Below are 26,213 nucleotides of genomic sequence, written 5' to 3'. Positions count from 1 at the left end.
AGATAGATAGATAGATAGATAGATACTTTATTAATCCCAATGAGAAATTCACAAAATAAATTTAAATTGACCTCCCCAAGATTTCTTCCTTTTTCCTCCTATGGGTTTTGCGGAGGTTTTTTCTTGTCTACATAGAGAGTCTAAGGATGGCGGGGGTGCTGTCAAACCGAGCCTGTTAAAGCCCATTGACACATCTGATGCATTATTTATTTATTCATTCATTCATTTATATAGATAGATATTAATTTCAGCATAGCCAACAGGGTTAGATAGATACTTCATTAATCCCCAAGGGGATTTAGGACTACTGGATACACAACAGTAAAGGAAAAGTAAAGGCAATTTTAAAAACAACGTGGTAGCCACAATGGGTAGAAGCTGACTCAGTATGACAAGTTTGAGATGGCCTGTGGGTGTATCAGACATGCACAGCGCAGTGCTCTGCTGCATGTCTTGTTGAAGCCAAGGTCAAATGAACATGGACACTCTGCTGCAGGATTGCACCATTGTGGAACACGCTGTAGTGAGATTTCTTTGAGCAGACGCAGTGAAACCTGCCTTTGCTACTTTTTTGAATTTTGTAATGTTACATCTAGTCCAGACATCACCTGCCCTAAGTCAACTGTATTCAACTTGGTACGTACCAATAGCTTGGGAAAAAAGGAAACAAAATGAAGACTTTTTTTTCTTTTTTTTTATTAAAAAAAGAATTCCTTACCAGTCACTTAAAAACAATGTCCATTTCATTAAAAAAATAGTTAAAAAATAAAACTGCAGTTTCCAATGCAAACAGAACTCCTTTAATGCCACCCATCCCCCCCCCCCCCCTAGGGTCTCTGATAAAGCCGCATCACTCCCAGAGAGTTGAGAAGTTTCCAGAAGCGAGACTCAAGCTGCATGTCATGGTTTGCATAAAAAATGAGTGGTCTTTTCACACGGTCATAGTAATGGTCTGAAAATTTTCTGAAGTTGTCCGTGATAAAGCCATATGCAGAAACCTAAATGGGCAAGGGAAAAAAAAAAAAAAAAAAGTAATAATTAATAGAGAGTGAGTTATCAGTGCCAACATCCCACGAAATCAGGACAAGGCTATGAGTGCAGTTTCCTACCTTGGTACTGCCAGATGGCAGGGCTTTCAGAAAGACTCCTTCACTCTTTTCCCCCCCAAATATTTTTTATGTTGCAGCCTTGTGCTAAAATCACTTAAATGTATTCCCCCCTCCAATCCCATCATGCAACACTCAATACTCCAGAGTAACAAAGCAAAAATCAGGATTGTAGGAATTTTCACAAACTCCAAAATTAGTACTAAATTATTAAAAAGTAAAAAACAAAATATCACATTTTACACAATGTGATAACAATGAAGGGGTCTGAACACTTAAAGGCACTGTAGTTTCTAAAGAACACATCAACTAAGTAGTATGTACCCAGGTGGTAGGCATGTGCGCCAACATACGGCAACTCCCCTTACAAAACCAACAGGTCTCCGTTTTTCTCATCAGTGCTGTGCTATACACAGCTGTACCTATCGCTCATTCCAGACGACCTAGGTTCACCTGGTTTCAGCTAGGATCTCTGCGTATCTCACGGATACTGCAAATTGAATGAAGGAACACCATCTCCAGCTCAACCTAATAAAGATGGAGTCTCCTGTTATCCCAGCTCATCCAGTCTGTTCAGTACCATCTCTCTCTTCTTGGGGTAATGATCGATGACCACCTGTCCTTAAGGGACCATATTGTAACAGCCTCTTGGTCGTGGTTATTCACTCTGTAGAATATCCAAAAGATCAAACAGTATCTGACAGAATATGCAGCCCAATTCCTGGTCTAGTGTTTGGTCTTATCATGGCTGAACTGCTGCAACTCTCTGCTGGAAGGAGTACTGGCATGTGTGACCAGAGGATTCAAAATGCAACCACCTAGGCAGGTACATTTCACTCCCCTCTTCAGATCATTATACTGGCATCCTGTAGCAGCACATATTAAGTTAAACGCCTTGATGCTTACCTATAGTGTAGTCAATGGGTTCGCACATATACACATGGAGGCACTTCTGAGGACCTATGCTCTTGCTTGACCACACACATCTGCCATTGACCGATATCTGGTGATAGATCCTCTGCATAATCTCAAATCTCATTCCAGAGTCTTCATGGATAGCTACTGGTTAGTGGAACGAGCCGCCCACTTCCATCCGAACTGTTGACTCCTTCAGTTTAAGATGCGCTTGAAGACTCTCTTGTTTGGTGAATTTCTGTCTAACTGATATTAGCTGTAAAATTTTCTAACTTGTTTGTATGTTTTTTTTTCCTGAGGTCTTCACTTGCGAGGATGGATTTTGTACCCTTGTCCATAAACAGTCCACCAGACGTTTGTATAGATGGATGGATGGATGGATGGATAGATAGATAGATTTTAGTTTTAGTGTAGTAGGCAGGATAAGATAGATAGATTTTAGTTTTAGTGTAGTAGGCAGGATAAGATAGATAGATTTTAGTTTTAGTGTAGTAGGCAGGATTAGAGAGATAGAGATAGAGACTTTATTAATCCCAATGGGAAATTCACATTCACATTTACGTGATTATGTTGACCTCCATTTGTAAGTCGCTTTGTATAAAAAAAAGTGTCCGCTATGCAAATAAATGTAACATAAATGTGAACAATAAAATACTGGTTAGGTTGTTGCCCTCTTGTTTCTAAATAACATTGGCCCAAAATATACTGCATATTGACATGACAAATATGTTCTGAAACTTTTCAGGTAAGGCAAGAACGAAATTTCAGGGAATGTTAACTAAATGAAAGGATGAGAACTAAAGACATACCTCGTCACAGGTGTGCAGGGCAGTTAGCAGCAGTAAGGCTCCTGTGCTTGGCATGTAAAGGTCCTTATACTCCATCTTAAGCAGAGAGGAGTGGAGGAACCTGGAAAATAAAAAGGTCTTTATGTCAATTACCCAATCACACACTAGGGCCAATTTAGAATCGCCAATCCACCTAACCTGCATGTCTTTAGACTGTGGGAGGAAACCCATGCAGACACGGGGAGAACATGCAAACTCCACGCAGGGAGGACCCGGGAAGCGAACCCAGGTCCCCCAACTGCAAGGCAGCAGCGCTACCCACTGCGCCACCGTGTGTTTGTGTGTGTCCTGCGGTGGGTTGGTTCCTGCCTTGTGCCCTGTGTTGGCTGGGATTGGCTACAGCAGACCCCCATGACCCTGTGTTTGGATTCAGCGGGTTGGAAAATGGATGGATGGATGGATGTCAATTACCAGTGTGCCTCCAAAAAGATGGCATTTGGGTTTTCAGAGTCCATTCTGAAGCAGGTTGGGTGCCTTTATTATCAAAGGGCACAATCATACACATCCATTCACTTTTTTTATTTAAGTGCAGAGTGCTTCTATTATACATTTTTTAATTTTACTCAAAATAACTAACTATGATTAACTATAAAGGATCCAACTCACTTACAAAGGCATTTACAGGACCCTTGAAAGCAACTTATCTAGCTATTTCTGCATTCTTTCTTCCTTCTGATCAATAATTGTACATTCAGTCTTCTTGTGACCAATAATTTACAATAGTCTATAGCTTTAATGTGTGTGTCTTGTTATCTAACTAATTTATGGTACTTAGTTTAAAATGCTGCGGTGGGCTGGTGCCCTGCCTGGGGCTCGTTTCCTGCCTTGCGCCCTGTGTTGGCTTGGATTGGCTCCAGCAGAACCCCCGTGACCCTGTAGTTAGGATATAGCAGGTTGGATAATGGATGGATGGATGGTTTAAAATGGCCAGACAATTTATTGCTAAGAACCAAAGACAACAACAAGAGGTGTCATGATCAAAGCTTTTGGGCCAAGCCATCCCTCACTAAGATAGGTAGCCAATAATGGATGTAATATCACATGGATTGGAACACCAAGCCTACGTCTGACACAGGTAACAGCCCATGCGAGGGACCAGTGAGCAAAAAGATGGAGGAGTGACACCAGAAACTGAAACACATCAATAAGGGAAAACACTATTTCATCTGGATGTCAAAATGTGCCCATGACACCTTTGACATTGTAGATTTTCAGATAGCTTTCTAAGAGAATATACCTCCAGACTTTTGCTATGCTAGTAGAAAATATGAAATAGCAGACGCCCGTTTATCAAAACAGGCTTAATGGGACAACGATAAGTCCATCTGTTTTGATTGTGTTGTAGATGTACAGAAATATGTACATCTGTCTTTATGTTCATTGTTGCCTTTATTTGTCAGACAATAGTTTCCATCCCGGTTGTGGATGCTGGACACTGACCCTTAATCTGACATTCCCATCCTCTTGTGACTACTAGATGACATTATGCCCAAGCAAGGGCAAGGATGCCGGATGTCTTATTGCTTAATCTATAGAGAGATTAAACTTCCTACCAGTACTAATGTACTTTAACTCTTTCAGGGCAGATGTGGACTTTTGTTGAAATTTAGGGGTAGAGGACTGTAATCAGCTGTAAACTGTGACATTGACTTCTGTTCCCTGCGCATGCAAGATTAGTGAAGAGACCAAAGCGAATGTGCAAGGCAAAATACTCCATGGACGACGTTTTGCATATTATCGATAAATAGACTATGACTTGTTGGACTCCAATATTGATGCAAGAGATCTGGAGATGGAGGTCAAAAATGAAAGTGAGGTATCGGCAACGGTCCCCAGCTGATCATGATGCTGAACATCAGCGTGTAGCTGATGCACCTGAAGCAATGTTTGCCTGGGAGGACCACCACTTACAATGGCAAGAGTTACAAACCTGATTGCGTTGCACTGCTGTGCAAAGACAGTCAAGCAGCTGTGCATTCCTGCTGGCCATCAAGCTGCCCTCATGCACCCACTGCTGCCTGAGACTCTAAACAGGTGCCGATAGCAGCCACAGCACGCAGCAACAGACGTTTTATGTTGATTTGTGTGTGAAATTGAGTGTTTTCAGAAAACAGTTTTTTTAAAAAAAAAATATATATATATATTTGGCCCTCAAAGAGTTAAATACCATATTGCTTTTAAATTTCTATAATTTGTCTTTATATCTAGAGTGACTAAAGTACAGTGATACCTTGAGATATGAGTGCCCCAATGTACGAGTTTTTTGAGATACGAGCCATCACTAGGTCGATTTTTTGTCTCGAGTTACGAGCCAAAATTCGAAACACGAGCCATCAAAGAGCTTGTCCCCGCACATTCCGAGGAACTGACGACAGAGGAGTTGATGGAACTACATACGCAGCAACATACGGAGGTTCTGCAGGAGATCGGTATCGCGGAGGAGGTTCTCTCTTAAAGTGAGATAAAGGAAGTGTTTGCAATGTGGGAAAACATTTCGAACTTTAAAGAAAAGAAACACCCTGAAAAAATTATAACTGATCATACAGTGGCGCTATTTAATGACACTTGCCTAACGCCTGACTTTATTGAAATGAAACTGAACTTGCAGCGGCGCTATTTAATGTATACTGTATGTAGGGCACCTAGCATAGGGGAGATAACCATGTAAGTAAAGCAGATGGCAATCTGGCTGAGGAGGGCAATCCAATAGAGAAACAACGCAGCAGGAGTAAGACACCATTGGTCGGTAAGTGGCATATAACCATAAGACTTATCAGGCTTCGTGTTTTTAGAATACAGTAATCCCTCCTCCATCGCGGGGGTTGCGTTCCAGAGCCACCCGCGAAATAAGAAAATCCGCGAAGTAGAAACCATATGTTTATATGGTTATTTTTATATTGTCATGCTTGGGTCACAGATTTGCGCAGAAACACAGGAGGTTGTAGAGAGACAGGAACGTTATTCAAGCAAACATTTGTCTCTTTTTCAAAAGTTTAAACTGTGCTCCATGACAAGACAGAGATGACAGTTCTGTCTCACAATTAAAAGAATGCAAACATATCTTCCTCTTCAAAGGAAACAGAGAGGAAAGCAAACAAATCAATAGGGCTATTTGGCTTAGAAGTATGCGAAGCACCGGCGGCACAAATCTGTTGAAGGCGGCAGCTCACACCCCCTCCGTCAGGAGCAGGGAGAGAGAGAGAGAGACAGAGAAAAACAAGTCAAAAATCAATACGTGCCCTTTGAGCTTTTAAGTATGCGAAGCACCGTGCAGCATGTCGCTTCAGGAAGCAGCTGCACACAGAAGGTAGCAACGTGAAGATAATCTTTCAGCATTTTTAGACGAGCGTCAGTATCGTCTAGGTGTGCGAACAGCCCCCCTGCTCACACCCCCTACGTCAGGATCACAGAAAGTCAGCGCAAGAGAGAGAGAGAGAAAAGTAAGCCGGGTAGCTTCTCAGCCATCTGCCAATAGCGTCCCTTGTATGAAATCAACTGGGCAAACCAACTGAGGAAGCATGTACCAGAAATTAAAAGACCCATTGTCCGCAGAAATCCGCGAACCAGCAAAAAATCCGCGATATATATTTAAATATGCTTACATATAAAATCCGCGACAGAGTGAAGCCGCGAAAGGCGAAGCGCGATATAGCGAGGGATCACTGTACTCTTAGAGACCAAAGTAGCATATTACATTCGGGGACACCCATGATATTCATGCTTAAGATTGTGAGTTGCTGTGTGAAGTACTAGAGAGGGACTTGCAGTGTAGGCATCACTCATATGTCCCTGTAGGACTATAACCTGTGTATGTGTTAAGCTTAAGGTGCGTAAGTAATCCAATTCAGTAATAAACACAGCGAGTTTCACGAATCCTACAACGATACATCTGGACAGCGTTTTAAAGCCTTGACACTGAATCTATAAAGGCAGCTATGCTAACCACGATGCCAATGGGCTACCTTAACTTATGAAATAAATAAGAATTAATGAAAAAGGGAAAATGTTAGTGGTTGCTTAACTATGCAAACAAACTGGGGAGTTTGGTTTGCATGGCGTACTCTTACCTTTCCTTAATGTAATGGATAAAATCCGGATGAAGCATCCTGAACTTCTTTGGCTTGCGATTAAAACCAAAATAAAACCAAGGTCTAGAATCAAACAAGACAAACATAAATTAGATTATAAAAAAAATGCAAGATCAGGTACAAGAGCTTCCCGAGTCCAGTCCCTCATCAGAATCTTTGGTCATGTTAAAGAGATTCCTTTGAAGATGAGCAGCCAAATCTTGATGATGAAGAAGAATTAACAGACTTCATTTCAGCTCCTGAACTACATGGTCTTTTAACATGATGAACCGCGTATGTAACACTGCACTGCTTTGCTGCTCATGGCAAAAATCACTTACTCTTTCACCTCAATGAGAGCCTGACGCACTGGCTGCTGCTATAAAACACACACTTTGATGTTATCCTGGGTAATATTTGTAATGTATGTGAGCAAAAGGCCTCATGTTTAGCACACTCTGTTCCTGAACTAAAATAAATCATTAATTAACAGTCAAAGCCTGCGGGATATTCTGTACTTACTTATCGCCATTATCCTGTCCAAATGGCACTGGAATTCCCTGAATAGCAGAGTATAGCATCACATAGTCACGGATCTCAGAAGGAATAAAAATGTATCGCACATTCTAAAATAGAACAAATGGGACCCATGGTGAGGACGTTTATTGCAGGAGATGCATTTTTTAGTTACAATGTTGAATCATCAGGAAATCTGCATGATGGTGTTGTATCCACCCCTAAGTATTTAAATATTTTAAAGAGTAAGTATATGAGGGCAGTGCTGCCTTCTCGCAGCTACATAAAAGGGTTTCTGCACAGGACCAACACCAGCATAACCAGGGCACACTAAGGAAATGGGGCCGCTGCACTCTATTCATAAAGACTGCACAGAAGATGCTTCCTTAACTCAATTATCCAAGACAAGGTCACAGGGCTGCTGGAGCCTCTCTCACCAAAGTATTGGGTGCAAAGCATGAACACCTGGACAGAGTGCCAGTTCATCTCAGGGCAAACACACACAAATATTAGAGCTAATTTAGCAATTCCAATTTACCTAGCCTGTACATCTTTGGACTGTGGAGGAAGCCAGAGCACTTGTAGGAGACTTGCATGGACACAGGGAGAACATGCAAATTCCACACAGGGAGCACCAGGGACGTGAACCCCGGTCTCAATGAGCCCCTGTGCCACCCTAATTGAACTCAGTCCTCTTAAATTTCTACTTTTTTTAACGGATTCACATTTAGTGACATGCCATGCACTTCCAGCAGATGGCTCTACATCACAGTGAAGTTTTTACAATCTCATACTGGCGAGCTGGTTAGGGTCACAGAAGTCCACTTTCAGATCTCAGATGCTTACTGAACCACCATTCCGATATTGGTTTACAGTTTGAAACCGGCTGCGCTCTCACCTTTCCTTGAGGCACTCTCCTGAAGCCCATCTGTTTGTAGGCAATAAGGGAGTTTTTCATTGTATTTGTTGTGAACCCATAGAAAGAGGTTTTGGTTCCAACATCCTCTTCATAGCCACTCGTAACTGCTCCATTTAATCTGGAAATATCAAATGGCATAAACATTAAAGCACAGGTGGAAAGCATTTGACCCGTGCGAGGCTTTGATAACTATGGCATATTCTGGATCAACGGTCATTCCCAAAAATGTGGGTACAGTAAGTGAAATCCCCTTTGATCCAAATTTATTTGAAAACAGAATTTTTTATTTTTCTCCCAATGTCAACTTTATTGCATTTTTGGAAGGGCAAATATTACAGATTCAGATAAATTGTTACAAACGAACAGCATACATGCTTTGGCTTTGTGTTATATGAAAAGTACTGTAAATAAATGTAAAGTATTACATGTAGAAAGTAGAAATGTTAGACAAACACGCAAAGTACCCCCTTATATAAGGAGAACCTGGGAGTCATAGTGGACTCATTACTTTGTACAGTTTAACAATAAACAGAAGCCATTAAGAAGGTTAATGGAATATTAGGTTATATAGCCCCGATGTGTAGAGTTAACATTGCAGGATGTTACTCTTAAAACTGTACAATGCACAAGTGGGGCCTCACCTGGAGTGCTGTGTCCAGTCTTGGTCTCCATATTACAAAAAAAAGACAGCAGGGTAGAGCAACTAGGCTGATTCAGTGTGGGGAGTACCAGCTAGGAGGAAAGATTGAACCTTTTCATATTAAGCAAGTAAGATTGAAAGGTGACACGACTGAAGTGTTCAGAATTATAAAGGGAATTGGTACAGTGGGCCCCAGCTGATAGTTTAATATAAATTCTTCAACAAGAGCACTGAAATCCAGTTTGAAAAATTTTTTAAGGGCAGATTTCACATAAAATGTTAGGAAGTTTTATGTCACACTAAGAACCACAAAAGTTTGGGGGACCAGAGGGACCTTTAAATCTCGAATTGATGCAATTTTGGACAATTTAGGTGAATAGGATGGGGCTTGTTGGTGTGAAGAGCCTGTTCTCATCACAAATTATCCTAATGTTTTTGTATATATATGCTCATTTTGAATTTTTGTTTTGGTTCTTCCAAAAAAGTCCTGAACAGGTGACACTAATATATAAAAGAAACATCCACGAAAAGGCTCAGTTGATGTTTGAGGATCACGGTGTGATCAAATAATCCAACAGTTCAAGAACAATGTTTCTCAATGAATAATTAGTAGGAATATTTAGATCTCATCCTCTATAGTGCATGATATTTTTAAGAGATTTAGGTAATCTGGAGAAATTTCAGCTCATAAAAGACAAGGTCAGAAACCAATATTTAGTGCCCTTGGGCTTCAATCCTTCAGACAGCACTGCATTAAAATCTGACACATTTTTGTGATTGCTATAAAACAGATGGTTCTGGAAATGCTTTCAAAGACCATTGTCAATAAACACCACTCCTTGCTTGGAAAACCCACAAATGCAAGCTAGGCCTGTACTGTGCACAGTGGGAAGCTGTGTGTCACCTGAAGACGAAGTCGTGGTCGTCAATGGCCCGTCCCTGGCGTGAACCATTCAGGATGCCACCATTGCCTATGACTGCACAACGGATACAGTGGCTTTCTGGTTTGTCAGGAAACAGCCTCCCATAGGTAGAGTCATTAAGGAGCAAAAGTGTTGAAGACACAACTGGGAGGAGGAAAAAAAATAAAATAAATGAATGAATAAATACATAAAATGAAAAGGAGCTGGTTACAGTGCAGGGCAGAGCAGTTTCTTGACTATCATTTATATGGACAACAGTATAAAAATCAGATATTTGGCAAGTTTTAACATATCCAGAATTCCATATCCAGTTCAGATCGCACACTCTTTCTTAACCTGCATAGGTTTTCCTTCAAACTGCCATTTTCTACCCACATCCCAAAGGCATCCTGGTTTGGTTGACGAGTAACTTCAAATTAACCATGAGTTAGTGTACACGTGACTGGATCCCCAAAATCTGGCTGGTGTTCAATCTTTGGTTGGTTAGGATTATGTGACTCTGACGTGGGTTAACCAGATTTAAGAATTTAAACTTTGAGAATGTGATGTTAATATGGGAATATCGACTAGGGTTACCCCTTTTAAGATCACAACATGTTCTCCTACTTTTACTGTTTAAGACACTAGCTGTTTTACCTGAGTTAGCCCAGGAAATTTTCTAAGATCATGGGACTTCAGTTATAGTGCCACAAGGGGGCTTCGCTCGCCTACCCCCGGTGTTGGGTAACCCGAAATACATTAATGAATGTATGAGATATATTGGAGTGTAACAAAGGAAGTATATTCATTAATCCTAATGAATGTCCACTAATAGTGGACTCATTACAGAATGCGTTGTCAGCTAATTGGTGGAATTGTTCATCGGCCGTCTGTCATTCCTTTCTTTGCCGTTTATCTATTCACTCTGCTGTTTGAGAGGCGCGTTGTAGGCGCCTACGTTCATTAATTGTATTCAGGCAGGCTCGCTTCTGTATGTATCTCCGTCAGTTGTGGTCGTTCATTTTGAACCCGTGCCTGCTTTGCTTCCACAGTTTCAGACGCGCGTTGTAGGCATCTATGTACATTGTATTTGTCCATGTGGGCTCGTTTTTGTAGCTCCGTTAGTCGAGCTGTTTGGTTTTGGAGCCGAGACAGTTTTGCTTCCGCGGTTGCAGACGCGCGTTGTAGGCGCCCACATCTATTGTTTTTATCCATGCGGGCTCGCATCTTTGTGGACCTGTGGGGCCTCCGTAGGTGTGTTAAAAGCGCGTGGGCCATACTGTGTAGTGTGGCCGTTTAGTTCAGAAGCGCGTTGTAGGCACATGCGCCTTTCGTACTTTCACGCACCTTCCGTACTCTCTTTGTGGACCTGTGGGGCCTCCGTAGCCTCTTCCGTTTGACTCTGGGGTGCAGCACGGAATCCTCTTTTTTGTGTGGCTGTGTCGTTACCTATGGGCGCGTTGCCTCATTTCTTATTTACGTTAGTTGAGCTCCTTCGTTTTTGAGCTGTGACTCCTTCATTCTCGGTGGATCAGACTTCGCTCGCTGTCGGCGCCTGCGCACTATGTCTCCTGCATCCATGGGCATGCCATGTACCTGCGTCCATATCCGGTTTACCATTCTCGGTTAGTAATATGGATTCGTTAATCAGTAATCCTATGTGACCAAGTGCTTTTTGTATACGATGTTTTTTTCCCCAAAAATATATTTAAAAAAAAAAAAAAACACACAAAACTACACACACCCCCCCACACCAGGAGCTAATACAATTTCACTTGAATATGCTACATACAACTCCCCATGAGTAAATTATTCCTGCCATAGATCAATTCATGCTTTGACTGACTGACTGACTGACTGACTTTGGATTTTCTCAAATGGTCTTTGGAAGACAATGTTATGGGAAACTGCACTTCTCTGAATTCAAACTAGTTGAACAAATGTGAATTTTGTTTTTTAAACATAGTTTCACCCTGTTGAATTATACAGTGGGTTTGAATAAATGTCTACTAAGAAAAAAAAAAAGCAAAAAAGTTACTCATTATCTTTAACTCGCTCAAAAGCACATGCATATCCTGTCCATATCCCAGCGGCATATGGTGTAAAACAGAAACCACTATAGGGTTCTTTTACACACAAAGCCACACAGGGTTTATTTAGAAATCTCTAACTAATCTAATGATCATATCTTTGAGATATAAGACAAGACCCAAAATGCATGAAGAACTACAACATGGACACAGGCAGAAATCTACACAGACAATGACTGGGTGTGAGATTCTAACATTGCCATTGTGCCTACCTGGCATAAACTTGTCTCCTCAAAAAAGCCTGTTTGATTTAGTTAAAAAAATAATGTTCCAATAAAGTCAACATCTGAGGCATTGTGGTACCAGAAGCATCAGCATGGCAGTTTTGGGCAAGATTACTGAAATGCAACTTGATGCGGTTACCAGAATGCATGAAACAACGCATGAGATACAATAGTCTCGCTTATTTCATTAATTCCTCAACATAAATGATTTGGGGTGAGGGAAGGAAGAATGAAAAACATGTTGTGTCAAGTCATTAATTTAATTAGGGAGGGTGCAAACAGTACTTGTGTGTAAGCACATATCACTTTCATAGGGCCTCACTGCCAAGTGTCTGAACATGCTGCTCTACGTGAAACCATGCACACAGTCTGGAATCTGCTGTTAGCAAAATTATACACCATTTATAAATAAGCTTCAGAGATCAGTTTGAAAGTTTCACTGTGGGGTGCTGGTGTGGACATATTTAGTAATTCAGCACTCATCCTGATTATGACATACCCAAGATCAGCTGTGTAAAGTTGGGGCTTTGTGTATTGTAGTAAAATTAGGATTGTCATAATTATAGAGCACAGTGAGAATCTGTAATGCGCCACCACACTCTAACTACTTGTGTCACTATACATGGCTAAAGGACTCAAACTGTATGAAGTGGTGCTACTTCAAATAATTGAGCATGTTGTGGAGGGTTCTAGAAAACGCACACCAGGGCCATAAGCATCTAGGTATGGGCTATTATAGTAGCATTCTTTAAAGTCACATCCTGGACAACCCGAAAGCTTCCTTGGCAGAAGCAGTGATCAGAGTGTTGTTAAAATGTAAGCATTATATGTCATAAAGAATGAATAAATTAGGTACACTTTATTAATCCAAGGAGAAATGTAAATGTATACCACGGCAAAAACATAGCATACATAGATACTGACTCAAAGTACAATATAAGACAACAGAAAAAAAAACCATAATACAATATTATACTAAAATAGTTGTAGGAGATCGAGTCTTTACTCTCTTCTTATACCTTACGGCAGTAATGAAGGAGGGGACATCTGGAGGAAGCTTTGAACTGCCTAATGGCAGCAGGGAGACAACATCGTCAGAGGTGCTTCTTATTGTACCGTGAAGGAATGAGCCTCTGGCTAAACTTGCTCCGAAAAAAACACACACCCTAGAGGGAATGGTTGAAATTGCTCATGGAGGCATCGGATTATATAACCATTCTCTTCTCCACAACAGCCTCCAGAGTATGCAGGGTCATACCTGTGATTAATTTGTTCATGCATCTTGCATCGCTTAAACTCAAGTTGCTTCCCCAGGAGACCACAGTGTAGAACAATACCCTGGCCACGACGGACTGGTAAAACAATTCTAGTTACTTGCTGCACGCATCAAAAGACAGGAGTCTCCTCAGAAAGTACAATCTGCTCTGGCTCTTCTTATACAGTGCCATTGTGTTGTCAGACCAGTCAAGTTTGCTGTTCACATGGGCTCCCCGGTACTTACGGCACTGCACCACCTCCACACCCTCCCCCTGGATGATTGACTGGTCTCTCGCATGTTGGATGTCTACTACTAACTCTTTCGCATAGTTGATGTTAAGTTGCAGACTGTTCTCCCTGGACCACAAGATGTTCATTTTCAACACATGTTCATGTGTTAGCCTCCACTATCACTGTAGTCATGTCATGCCTAATTGTACCTTTTTGGACCAAAATACACCACTCCTACTGCTCATTGCAGATGTTAGCTTCTAGTGGCTCGAATTTAAGGATCTACACTGTCACTACTAATGGATAGGACATCCAGTCCAAAGGCCAATTCTGCCAGGACCGATTCTGGCACCGGGAATGTACTAGTCAGGCTTCAAAATATACAGATGCAAGAATCTAATCCTGATCTGCGATTGTGGCAATAAACAAAACTGAACTGCTTGTCACGAGCAACCATATACTGTCACATGCTGCAATCTAACACAAGACTCCAGCAGTCAGAGTACAAAGTTTACTGATAAGATTGGTGGGAATTTCCACTAGGATATGCAATAAATGCTAAGCCTGGACCTACACCATTCACGTTTCCTCTCCCTACCAAGTTTGTAATGTGTAATATTTCTCAAGCCATAATATTGGTGTATTTAACCTCTGCACCTTCCCCTCATTCTAGAGGCTCTACATACCTTTATAGGGAAGTCCTTGCCATCCATAGGGAGGTGGCGAATGCTGTAGCCGCTGCCACTCCGAGTCATTTAAATGACCACTCCACATGAGCACTGGGATTTCAAAGCTGAATAGGGCCTTGAGTCTTTCGTGGCTCTCGATCTTTCTACGGAGGGATGATGGACACTTCCTCTCCTACAACACAAAAATGACCAGGTGTTTTTAAAGCAGTGAGAACATCACAAAGCCATGCTGTAGCACAGAAAAATGTGACTAACCAGCTAAAGGCTATGAAGAAATATTTTGGACAAAATAAACACAAATTGTGAAAGGTGACTACATATAAATATAAACTTGATATGTCTGCATAAATAATTGAGTTATAAAATAGTTTTTTGTTGCTTATTTTCCTATGTATTCATTCATTCATTTATTTATTTCACCAGCATTGCACGCAACATAAAATACACCTATAGTAAATCAGCAGTACAAAAAAAAAATGGCAAAAAGGGGGCGATATGCAAGAAAGAAAGAAAGAAAGTCAAGGAAATTCACTCATTTGTCTAGAAATATGCTTCACCCAAGGTAGCGTGACCCCAAACTCTACTGGCAGGCTTCAATTCTATCTATCTAATTCCTTTTCATCCACAAAATGGACCATAGATTTTACAAGTTCAAAAATACTTTTAAAAATGTTGCAAATACACAAAAATGCCCTTTAAAGGGAGCGGGTAACTTATTTCAAACCTAAAGGTTTACAAAGGCCTATATTATACACACACACATACACCAATACTGAATTCCAAAAGCTGGCATCGATACCAAAGTCCAAAAAAACCATTTAAACCGTCTTTATCAGATTTAGCAGATCATAACCTGGTTCTGCTTCAGCCTCACTACAAACCAAAAGTGAGGGTCCTACCTGCAACCACACGATCATTCAGGAAGTGGACCCCGGAGGCAGAGAAGGCTCTGAGAGAATGTTTTGGAACTACAGACTGGGATATCCTGCAGGGATCACATAGTGAGAACATGGAGGAGGTTGTTGACTGCACTACTGACTACATCAACTTCTGTATGGACACTGTAGTTCCAGTAAGAACTGTATGCTGCTATGCTAACAACAAGCCATGGATTACAAGTGACATCAAGGGCCTTTTGAACCAGAAGAAAAGGGCTTTTAAAGATGGTGATCAGCATGAGCTTAAGCGCGTGCAGAAGAAACTCCGAGTCCAGCTCAGGGCGGCGAAGGAGCAGTACAGGAGAAAGCTGGAGCAGAATTTGCAGAACAACAACATGAAGGAAGTGTGGGATGGGATGAAGATCATCACTGGCTGCAACTCGAAGCGGGGTGCCACCATCGAGAGAGACGTGAAGAGAGCAAACCAAATGAACAACTTCTATAACAGGTTTGACCACCCTAACCCACTCTCACTCTCACCTCGGAGTACTGCACTCTCTACACATCCTTCTGCTGATACCAGCATAGGAGAGACATCCCCACCCATAATTACAACAGCGCAGGTGAGCAGAGAGCTGAGGAGACTTCGTGCCAGCAAAGCAGCAGGTCCAGATGGAGTATCGCCATGACTGCTGAATGTCTGAGCATCAGAGCTGGGGGGTCCTCTACAGCGCATCTTCAACCTGAGCCTGGAACAGGGGAGAGTCCCGAGGCTTTGGAAAACATCTTGCATCACCCCAGTCCCAAAAATATCACGTCCTGGTGAGCTGAATGACTTCCGGCCTGTCGCTCTAACATCACATGTGATGAAGACCATGGAGCGGCTGCTGCTTCACCACCCGAGGCCACAGGTCCGCCACGCCCTCGACCCTCTGCAGTTCGCATACCATGAGAAGGTGGGAGTGGAGGATGCCATCATCTATATGCTACACCGATCCCTCTCCCACTTGGACAGAGGCAGTGGCGCTGTAAGAATTATGTTTCTAGACTTCTCTAGCGCCTTCAACACCATCCAACCTCTGCTCCTTAGGGACAAGCTGACAGAGATGGGAGTAGATTCATACTTGGTGGAATGGATCGTGGACTATCTTACAAACAGGCCTCAGTATGTGCGTCTCGGGAATTGCAGATCTGACATTGTGGTCAGCAACACAGGAGCGCCGCAGGGGACTGTACTTTCTCCGGTCCTGTTCAGCCTATATACATCGGACTTCCAATACAACTCGGAGTCCTGCCACGTGCAAAAGTTTGCTGATGACACTGCTATCGTGGGCTGCATCAGGAGTGGGCGGAGGAGGAGTATAGAAACCTCATCAAGGACTTTGTTAAATGGTGCGACTTAAACCACCTACAACTGAACACCAGCAAAACCAAGGAACTGGTGGTGGATTTTAGGAGACCCAGGCCCCTCATGGACCCAGTGATCATCAGAGGTGACTGTGTGCAGAGGGTACAGACCTATAAATACCTGGGAGTGCAGCTGGACGATAAATTGGACTGGACTGCCAATACTGATTCTCTGTGTAAGAAAGGACAGAGCCGCCTGTACTTCCTTAGAAGACTGGCATCCTTCAACATCTGCAGTAAGATGCTGGAGATGTTCTATCAGATGGTTGTGGCGAGTGCCCTCTTCTACGCAGTGGTGTGCTGGGGAGGCAGCATTAAGAAGAAGGATGCCTCACGCCTGGACAAACTGGTGAGGAAGGCAGGCTCTATTGTTGGCATAGAGCTGGACAGTTTGACATCCGTGGCAGAGCAACAGGCGCTGAGCAGACTCCTATCAATTATGGAGAATCCACTACATCCATTAAACAGTGTCATCTCCAGACAGAGGAGCAGCTTCAGCGACAGACTGCTGTCACTGTCCTGCTCCACTGACAGACTGAGAAGATCATTCCTCCCCCAAACTATGCGACTCTTCAATTCCACCCGGGGGTGGGGGGGGGGGGGGGGGGGGGGGGGGGTGGTTGGGGGGTTGCGGTAAACGTTGAACATTATTCAAGTTATTGTCTGTTTTTTTACCTGCATTTTTATTACTCTTTAATATTTTTTTGCTGCTGGAGTATGTGAATTTCCCCTTGGGATTAATAAAGTATCTATCTATCTATCTTTATTGCTAACCCTCTGTCAAATACAGCACAAGAAGTTGATCTTTTGAGGTGTTGCATTTTGAAATAAATCAACTGAATATTTACTCATAAAAATGTGTTAAAATATGAAGTATGAAGCAACTTGGGGGTTTCAGTGAAGGGCTAAGTGGGGTTAAGGATGTTAAATCCTTGTCAAGGAGACTCCGGTCTTCTGAGCTCAGGTTTTTTGTCCAGACCACCAAAACGTAGACCACCACTAGTTACTCTGGACTGATAGAACATTTCTAGTAGCTTGCTGTACACATCAAAAAAAGAACAATGCCTGAACAAACTTATCAAGAAAGCCGGCACCATCACACGAACCCTGGACACACTGGAAGCTATTGTGCAAAAGAGGATGGTGGCAAAACTGGATGCCATCAAGAAAACTCCCCTCCAGGAGGTGCTCTCTTGGAGGACTTTTAGCCACAGGTTCATTCTACCACAGTGTTCTAAGAAGTGCATCTGGGGGTCGTTTCTGCCCAGTCCTATCAAGCAACTCAATGCTTCCACCAAATGTACTTATTTTTATTTACAGTACTCAATCAATTGATTGGCCGTATTATCTCTCCTGTATCCTTGTTTTTTACGTTTATGTTGCTCTAGGCATTTGAATATCCCTATGGGATTAATAAAGTTTATCTAATCTAAAATATAGGGCTGCAATGGTAACCAAACTTGTAAAAGCGGTTTAATCAGGTGCTAGGACCAGAGATTCGAAACCTTAAGAGCCCTTAGGCCCGCACTGCCTCCATATCTCTTACCCCTTATTCTCTCCATCTCAGTCAGTCCCTCCAGGCTGAGATGTAGTCACCATATTTTACAGTCATCTGTTCTTTAGATGTGAACCCAAACTAGTTTACCTACTGATGATGATGATGAAGATGAAGAAGAACAGAAAAGCAATGTTTTGACACATCTCTAGTGGCCAGCACTGCTTATAGCTTTAAACCATCAGCTAGCAAACCACTCATGCGGTAATCTGAGGCGAGAGGGATTTGATTTCACAGTCACTAACATTTTTAAATTTATCACCCTGACAATACTAAAGCCGTTAAACATGATCATCACATGAAGTCAATGGTGCTTATGACAAAATGTAGGTCTATGGCATGGAAAACCACTAGTGAGCACAGTGCCGAAATGCAAAGTCCTTCTAAGCCGATGAGGGCCACCGTTTCTTTTATTTCTATACAAGGTCAGCATGTCCTTTCAGTTTGTGAAAACGTCCACACACAAACTGGCATAAACCAGCTTTAGCTGGCTATGTTTATGATGAACTCATTGCAGAGAACGAAAGGCTTGAGGAATTTTAAAATATAAAACTGAGCTCAGACCAGTCTCTCTAAATTCACTATTAAAGCTGAAGTCCACATTTTGTCTCTTGTAAGGAACTTTTTTCTGCCCATCAGTTAGACTTACCCATCAGCCCTTACCTTCTCTTGCATCCTCAAGTCAACTCTGTCCACCAACACATCCTCCTCCACCAACACATCCTCTTTCTCTTCTTTGGAAAACCTGCATTTTTTTAGGGGTGGGAAAAAAATCATGCATCACATTTTAAAACTGGCTTGACAATAATGACACCCAATGGTCATGGCGGACTTTACACACCTCTCGCCATTGACTTGGCTCCAGGGAGACTTGCTCAGTTCTTCCGACTCTCTGTCCTTCAAATCAGACCTCAACAAGGCAGAAATCCTGGTGGAACCAACAATGTTAATGAAGATCAATTTGTGTATTTGACAGAGCTAATTAATTCCATCTAAAAGACTCTGATGTTCTTCACACAGCATGCTGTATTAGACTGTGCCAAAATATAATATTGTGAGAAAATATTTACTGCCTTGCTCTTCTGCACTAATATGGAAGTGATGCCCCTAAAAGGCAAATACAAGTAACATCAATGTGTGTGTGTGTGTGTGTGTGTGTTAAACCTCGCACAAAGAAAAGGCTACCAGGTAAATGTGACAAGCAGGAGAGCAAAAACCTAAACTCAATTTTGTTGTTCATCGAAACAAAATCAAAAGCCAAAAGGTCAGATAACAGAACTCAAAAGCAAAATTCAGGAACTGGAAAAAAATGTAAAAAGCAATACTAACTTGCAAAGATCTTCAAAAAACACACACTATCCACAAACTTCAACAATAACAGATCCAGTGCACAGATTCTTATAGCATCATATTGACATCAACCATGTAATTTTTGGGATCACATGCTGTAGCAACTATCAGTACATCACTGCAGTGACTGAAAATGGCAGCACCCCAGGAAAAAATACCAATGAAAAATGACATAAAATAAATTTCTAATAACAAAATATAAATTCTAACAAAAATAAATGCAAAAATCAGATTTAGCATCTTAAAAAAAAACAAAAAAAACGCGCACACACTATAATAGGAAATATTAAACAAGTTTTCACAAGCAAAACTGTGTGCGAGATGTACATGAGCCAAGGTAGACGTGGGATAATCCCAAAAACCTTACTTGTGGACAATGGCTTTCCAAATACCAAGAGGATACACTTGAAATTGATTGCAGGGAGACAGTCTGAAAGGTTATATGGTGAGCAGCCAGAGACAGAAAATTAGAAGGCTAAAGGAAATACGAGTCTGGAGATGAAAACACAAAAGGCAACAAGCTTGCCTATAAAAAGGGATAAGAACTAAAATGATGTAACACACAAGCACTTGCAATTTTTTTTTTTTTTTTTTTTTAAATAATATTTCCCCCTTTCGTTTATTTATGTGATGCAGGAAATGGGTCATGTGTTTGGGACCTATTGTATTTGTTATATCACCGGGGACAATAAAATGTTCAGCCTACTGGTATTAAAGCTGTCACTAAACAACAGGTTTCATTTTGGTTCTCAACTATATTTAACTTTGATTTTTGCTTTGCATTTGTGCTTTGATTGCCTTTGTGATCTTCTGGTTTCGACTTTGTCAATGACGTTTGCCTTGTATTTCTTATCTCTCAAGTCTTGAAAGTTAGAAGGCAACAGGGGTAAGCGAAAAGTGATCAGGAAATATGATACTTTGTCTCATAACAGTTTTAGATTGAGTCCAAATATTAAACAGATTGACTCACAATGCTGGCGCAAACCATGTTAAACTAATGTCATGTGACGAGACTTCTGGGGGTGTGTGCCAAGAAATGGATGTGTGATAAGCTGCCCGGACACAGACAGACGGACACCATATTCAAGTCCACCACACGTTTATTGTACATTATATTTACAGTCACAGTGCACCAACCCAGTGCCAAAGCACCAATCTCCCCCAAAGTCCAGGCTCTCACACTCTCTCTGCCTGCTCGTCAGGCCGCCTCCTCTCTCCTGCCTCCAAAACCTTGTCCACTCCTCACCCGACTCCAGTCCTTCTTTGCAGGGAGGCGGCCCCTTTTATAAGTGCCCGGATGGGCTCCAGGTGATCCCCGACACTCCCTAGACACTCCCCTGTGTGGCGGAAGTGCCGGCTGTGTTCCCGGAAGCCCTCCGGGTGTTCCCAGTCTTCTTCCCCCCGGCACTTCCTGGTGTGGCGGAAGTGTTGGGGTTCCGGGTTCTTCAGGCATGGGGGCGTCCCCTGGCGGAGACCACGGGCCCCTACAGGGTTGGGCTTCCAAGCCCTGCACCCGTGGCCCTCAAAGGAACCAGGGCGGCCGCCCCCTCGTGGTCTGGAGGAGGAATGAGCCCTCCTCCTGTCCTCCTGAGCGTCCCGGCTGGGCACCACCCCCAGCCGCGTGCCACAGATGTTTGCATCTTAGTGCTGGGAACAGAAAATGAGAGCATCCACTAAAAAACAAAATGGCACCACAGGACAGGAGACAAAAAAAAAAAAAAATAAACTAGAAGTCCCCAAAAACATTAAACCACAAACTGCACATTTCAAAAGCTGGGAAAATAAATAAGGAATTAAAACAAAAAAAATTAAGACCACAAAAAGGTTAAAAAATATATATATATCATCCCGGTGATCTACAGTCACTGCATGGTTTTGTTCCAGATGTCTGTGCTATTAATTATAATTCTTGCTTAACTGAATGGCATGCTCCATTTGTGCTTAAAAACAGAGAAAATTTCAAATACTGTTTTCTGTGAACCTCCATAGTCAGCATATTCTTGTCATTACTTTAAAGTGCTTGATATCGGTTTTAGTTCACCTGGTTTAAAGACTAAGTTCTTATTTAGTTGTACATTAACCCGAAAATCACAGCATTTTATTGCTTTATATTTTTATCCTATACTTGTCATAGTCATTATTTCAGATTATAGCTTTGAATTTATAATCTTTATATGTATGCAGTAAATTCCAGCCAAAGGCTGTTACATTTCAGCCAGGGCCTGATCTGATTCTTAAGTTTGTTGTTTGTCAAAAATGCTGTTTTTCATTTTAATGTTAGTTCTACTTTTGGACTGGTGTCGTCTTTAGAGTGGATTCAGAAAGTATTCAGACCCTTACACCTTCTACATATTTTTTTATCTTGTGCAAAAATCAGTTTAACGAATATATTCTTCCACATCAAGCAACACTCAATACCCCAAAATTAAAAAAAAAACAAAAAAAACCAGGATTTTTTGGCAAAGTTAGTAAAAAAATAAATAAATAAACTGAACTAAACACTGACATGTAGGCAGAGCCTTTATTCAGTACTTAATTAAAGCCTCTTTGGCAGGTATGCTAGCCTGGAATCTTCCTGGGTTTAACACGACAAGCTTTACACACCTACATTTGGGGATTTTCTGCCATTGTCCTCTGCAGATTCCCTCAAGCTCTGTCAGGTTGGATATGGCCCATTGGCGGACAGCTATTTTCAGGTTCCTCCATAGATGTTCAATTCCTAGAGTTGTCCTGTAGCCACTCCTGTGTTGTCTTTGCTTTGTCATATTGGATGGTGAACCTTCATCCAGGTCTGAGGTCCAGCATGTTCTAGAGCAGGTTTTAATTAAAGATATCTCTGTACTTTGTACAGTTCAGCTTTCCCTCAATCCTGTCTAGTCCCCCAGCACTGTCTTTGAAAAACCAATCCTACAGCATGATGCATGCTTCCCCATTGGAATGGTATTGCACATGTGGTGAGCGGTGCCATATTTCCACCAGACATGATGCTAACCTTGGTTTTAGCAGACCAGACATTCTCGTTTCTCACAGGCTGAAAGTTCTTCAGGTGTCTTTTTACAAACTCCAAGCAGGCTTCCATATGCCCTTTACTGAGGAGAGGCTGTTATCTGGCCAGATGCAGAATTCCCAACAGCAGCAAGCTATTAAAATTGCAAAAATAACTCTATTCAGTCACATGGATCATGGAGACCGGTGCCATTTCAACTGCTAACGGCACAACGGAACTATTTGCCCATATTTATTTGCTTAAAATGTTTTTAGCTGTCAGACCCAATAAACAGTGTCAGCATCTCCTTGTATAGTTATCAGTTTGTGTTGGCATGTGAGTTGCTGATTTTCAAGTGCCCTTCCTCAACACACTACTGAACAACCGGGGACTGACAGAGGCATGGGTTCCACTATGATGGCACCTGGTACGGTAGTCCCACCTTTTAGATAAAGAAGCTCACATTGGCAGACAAAGAACAACTCACGTGCACACATAAGAAAACAGATGCTTTTGAACATAAAAAAAAAAAAAAGACACTTGTGAGCTAGGATGTACCCTGAAACGGGAATCCACAGGCTGTACCTTAAAGAAAATGATAATCTGGCGCTTGCAGAAAGATACAGGGACACTCCTCCAGCTTGTAAGAAGACAAGCTGGCGTGGATTACATTAGAAGTGCAAGATTCTCTAACCAAACCGTAAATGAACCCAAGGAGGACTCCGGCCCCCTAGGTAGTAGCAGCACCTAGTCCCAAAGGAACCGTGTTGTTTATTAATGGAAGCAAGTAACACAGGAACTGCCTAATAGATCAAACCCTTTAAGTCTGTTAAAGGAAGAAATACAGGAAACCATTTTGGCCTCTGAAGTGCTTTCACTAGTTAAAATAAAGAGGGGTGGGGGTTGATTTGTTTTCAATCCTATTTTTGTAAAAATTGATCTATTTGTATGGAATGTTGTGTCATTACAATAAAATTATAAAATAAAATGAAAAAAATAAAATAAAACTCCAACACCCACCCGGAATTTAAAATTTTAAACTAGAAAAACGAATTGCACAGATGTCTCAGATTCCAATTTTATGTATGTATGTACAGATAGATCCATCTTCCATCTTCAGCAAGAAATTTGATTATGGTTATATAATCTGTAACTAAGGAACTGGACCGTCTGGGAAATGTCATCTGGGACTGTATGAAAACTGTGTGAACCGACTCAGTTTGTATAATTGTTTGTATTACTTATATTTTCTCCTAATGGTTATTGTATAAACAAGCAATTTTTAAATAAAAGCAAAAAAGGTTTGCTTTTATTAATTAATTAATTTAATTAATTAATTAATTAGATTAATTACTAGCAAACCAAGAGCTAAGATTGATCATTTGTTGTCTACTTGAAGTCCCTAAAGAGACTAAAAATCACACTTTTCTTAAGTTCTCTATTGATGGGGGCATTTGCCATGTTGAGATAAAAGGTAAGCTGGCAGCAATTTGAACTTCATTTTTAAAGGGGAGACCTGTGTCCAAATATTGATTCATCAGTAACTGAAATCCATCCCTAGTTGGATCACTTACTAACTCCGTTGTCGGGTACAAAGACAACACCATTGATACAGTATTTCATATTGATGAGACTGAAAAAGCAGGAAGGCCATGAAAGTTGAGAAGTTGCTTCAGAGAAAACTATGTGCAGATATCAGTATTTGATTCAGAATTTGAAGTGGATGCCATCAATTAATTTACCAATAAATCAAACTACTCAGTATTTCATAGAATTGTGGAAGGTCAACTAAGTCGACTAATCAACTTCTGTCACACAATTCTTGGGAGACATGTGTAAATTAATATTTGTCAAGTAAAAGGAACACCACGGAGAAACCGAGCACGACACCATTAAAAAAAAAAAAAAAATGTTTAACATATCATCTGCAGTGGGTTGGCACACTGCCTGGGATTGGTTCATGCCTCGTGCCCTGTGTTGGCTGGGATTCGCTCCAGCAGACACCCGTGACCCTGCGTTCGGATTCAGCTTGTTGGAAAATGGATGGATGGATTGACATTTCATAACTGCCTATTCTGGGTTAAAAAGACAAAGAAAATCAGGCCCGGGATAAAGGAAGAGGCAGCCATACACATATCACACCTTATTCTTGTACAGCAGGCAGCGAACAGTCCCTGTGGAGTAACACCACCAAATATGTGGTGAAAACAACAAGCAGCATCTGCTCCCATCTGTGAGGTGACACAACACATGTCCAGTCCTGCCACTCCAAAACATGTAGGCATTCAAAATGACAAGAAAAAAAAATTCATAGAAAATAAATCTACAAGGAAATGGGCAGTGACATGACAGCAAAAAGCAGCAGAAAATGCAGCTCTGAGTGCTAGCATTGTGACGGTCACATCCACAGGGACAATTCTCACACTGAACCAAAACAAGTTAGAGTAATTTAACTGGTGTGCCTGCATATTCCATTCAATCCCAATTAGTCCTAATTAACCCCCCGGGTGCTGCAAGAAACAAGAATTGAAGCACACCTCGAAGGAAAGAGATGGGCTTCAAACAAACAAACAAACAAACAAACGGCACCAGGTGAATGTCTAGGTCTATACAGAATGAGCTCCAAGAGAACAGTCATCTAAAAACTGAAGTTTTACACATGCAGATGTGGGGCTATGGTCACCAGCCTTTATATGCCAGTTGGTTTGTGTTTAAAAGAGATGACACCACTTCATGTGTGTTTTTTTCAAATGAGAGTTTTGTGGACAGAGTTTGACAAATACTTTAAAAAGTCCGTCAGTCACTGTCCAACCCGCTATATCCTAACACAGGGTCATGGGGGTCTGCTGGAGCCAATCCCAGCCAACACAGGGCACAAGGCAGGAACAAATCCCGGGCAGGGCGCCAGCCCACCACAGGGCACACACACCCACACACCAAGCAAAGTTCCCCTCAATATTCTGATATTTGTCAATTCACCATTTTGCATTAAAACCTTCCACTAGTCTCAACTCCTCTCTTATGTACACAGCTTTATACTTAAATATGCAAAAGTGATGGCTGCATTCATAATAACTATGAAATTTTGTTTTCTCATTTTTCTTTTTGGCCATCATGTGCTGACATATTTGCTTACATACTGGAAACAGTGTCAAGTACATAACAGCCAGCATTGTACTGGTGTTCACGCTCTTTCTGAAAATGTTTTAGTTTTGCATAAACAGGATACATATCTATACACACATATTACATCTGGATCACATGCAAAATCAATTTGTATAGTCAAACAAAAAATAAGCAAAAATATGAACCAGTGACTTTTAGCTGCAGTCCGCACCTAGTCCAAGTCATCTTCATTTTTTTAAGTTCATAGGTTCACATTCAAACTAACATTCACATTACATGTATTTGCTTAGCAGTTGATTTTATTCAAGGCAACTTACAAAGGTCAACAAAATCAAGTAAACATCAGTCTGGGAGGCTGTTTGGGAACAAGTGTTACAGGACAAGGTTGCAAAATTTATCAACACAAGTGAAGTAGAGCACAGAACAAAATACAACTGAATTCCTAAGTCACAACATCTAACAGCCATCAGACAAATTCATACAAGAGTCTTTCAATACTTTTTAAAT

General features: G+C 41.5%; 1 protein-coding gene across 1 annotated transcript in view; it reads right to left on the bottom strand.

The window, feature by feature from the left end:
* Positions 1 to 703: 703 nt before the first annotated feature.
* st6galnac2 (ST6 (alpha-N-acetyl-neuraminyl-2,3-beta-galactosyl-1,3)-N-acetylgalactosaminide alpha-2,6-sialyltransferase 2) overlaps positions 704 to 26,213 on the bottom strand; it is a 49,392-nt gene continuing 23,882 nt past the window's right edge. Inside the window, exons 2-10 of the mRNA XM_028818708.2 lie at positions 19,086 to 19,172; positions 18,908 to 18,989; positions 14,402 to 14,576; positions 9,916 to 10,078; positions 8,351 to 8,489; positions 7,459 to 7,562; positions 6,937 to 7,020; positions 2,831 to 2,930; positions 704 to 998 (exon numbers count right to left, since the gene is read on the bottom strand). Of these exons, the coding sequence (XP_028674541.1) occupies positions 828 to 998; positions 2,831 to 2,930; positions 6,937 to 7,020; positions 7,459 to 7,562; positions 8,351 to 8,489; positions 9,916 to 10,078; positions 14,402 to 14,576; positions 18,908 to 18,989; positions 19,086 to 19,172 (1,105 nt within the window). The 3' untranslated portion in view covers positions 704 to 827. The remainder of the gene's footprint in view (positions 999 to 2,830; positions 2,931 to 6,936; positions 7,021 to 7,458; positions 7,563 to 8,350; positions 8,490 to 9,915; positions 10,079 to 14,401; positions 14,577 to 18,907; positions 18,990 to 19,085; positions 19,173 to 26,213) is intronic.

Source organism: Erpetoichthys calabaricus, chromosome 14 (assembly GCF_900747795.2).
Source record: "Erpetoichthys calabaricus chromosome 14, fErpCal1.3, whole genome shotgun sequence".
Lineage (NCBI taxonomy): Eukaryota > Metazoa > Chordata > Cladistia > Polypteriformes > Polypteridae > Erpetoichthys > Erpetoichthys calabaricus.
This window is presented reverse-complemented; position numbering and strand designations above follow the sequence as displayed.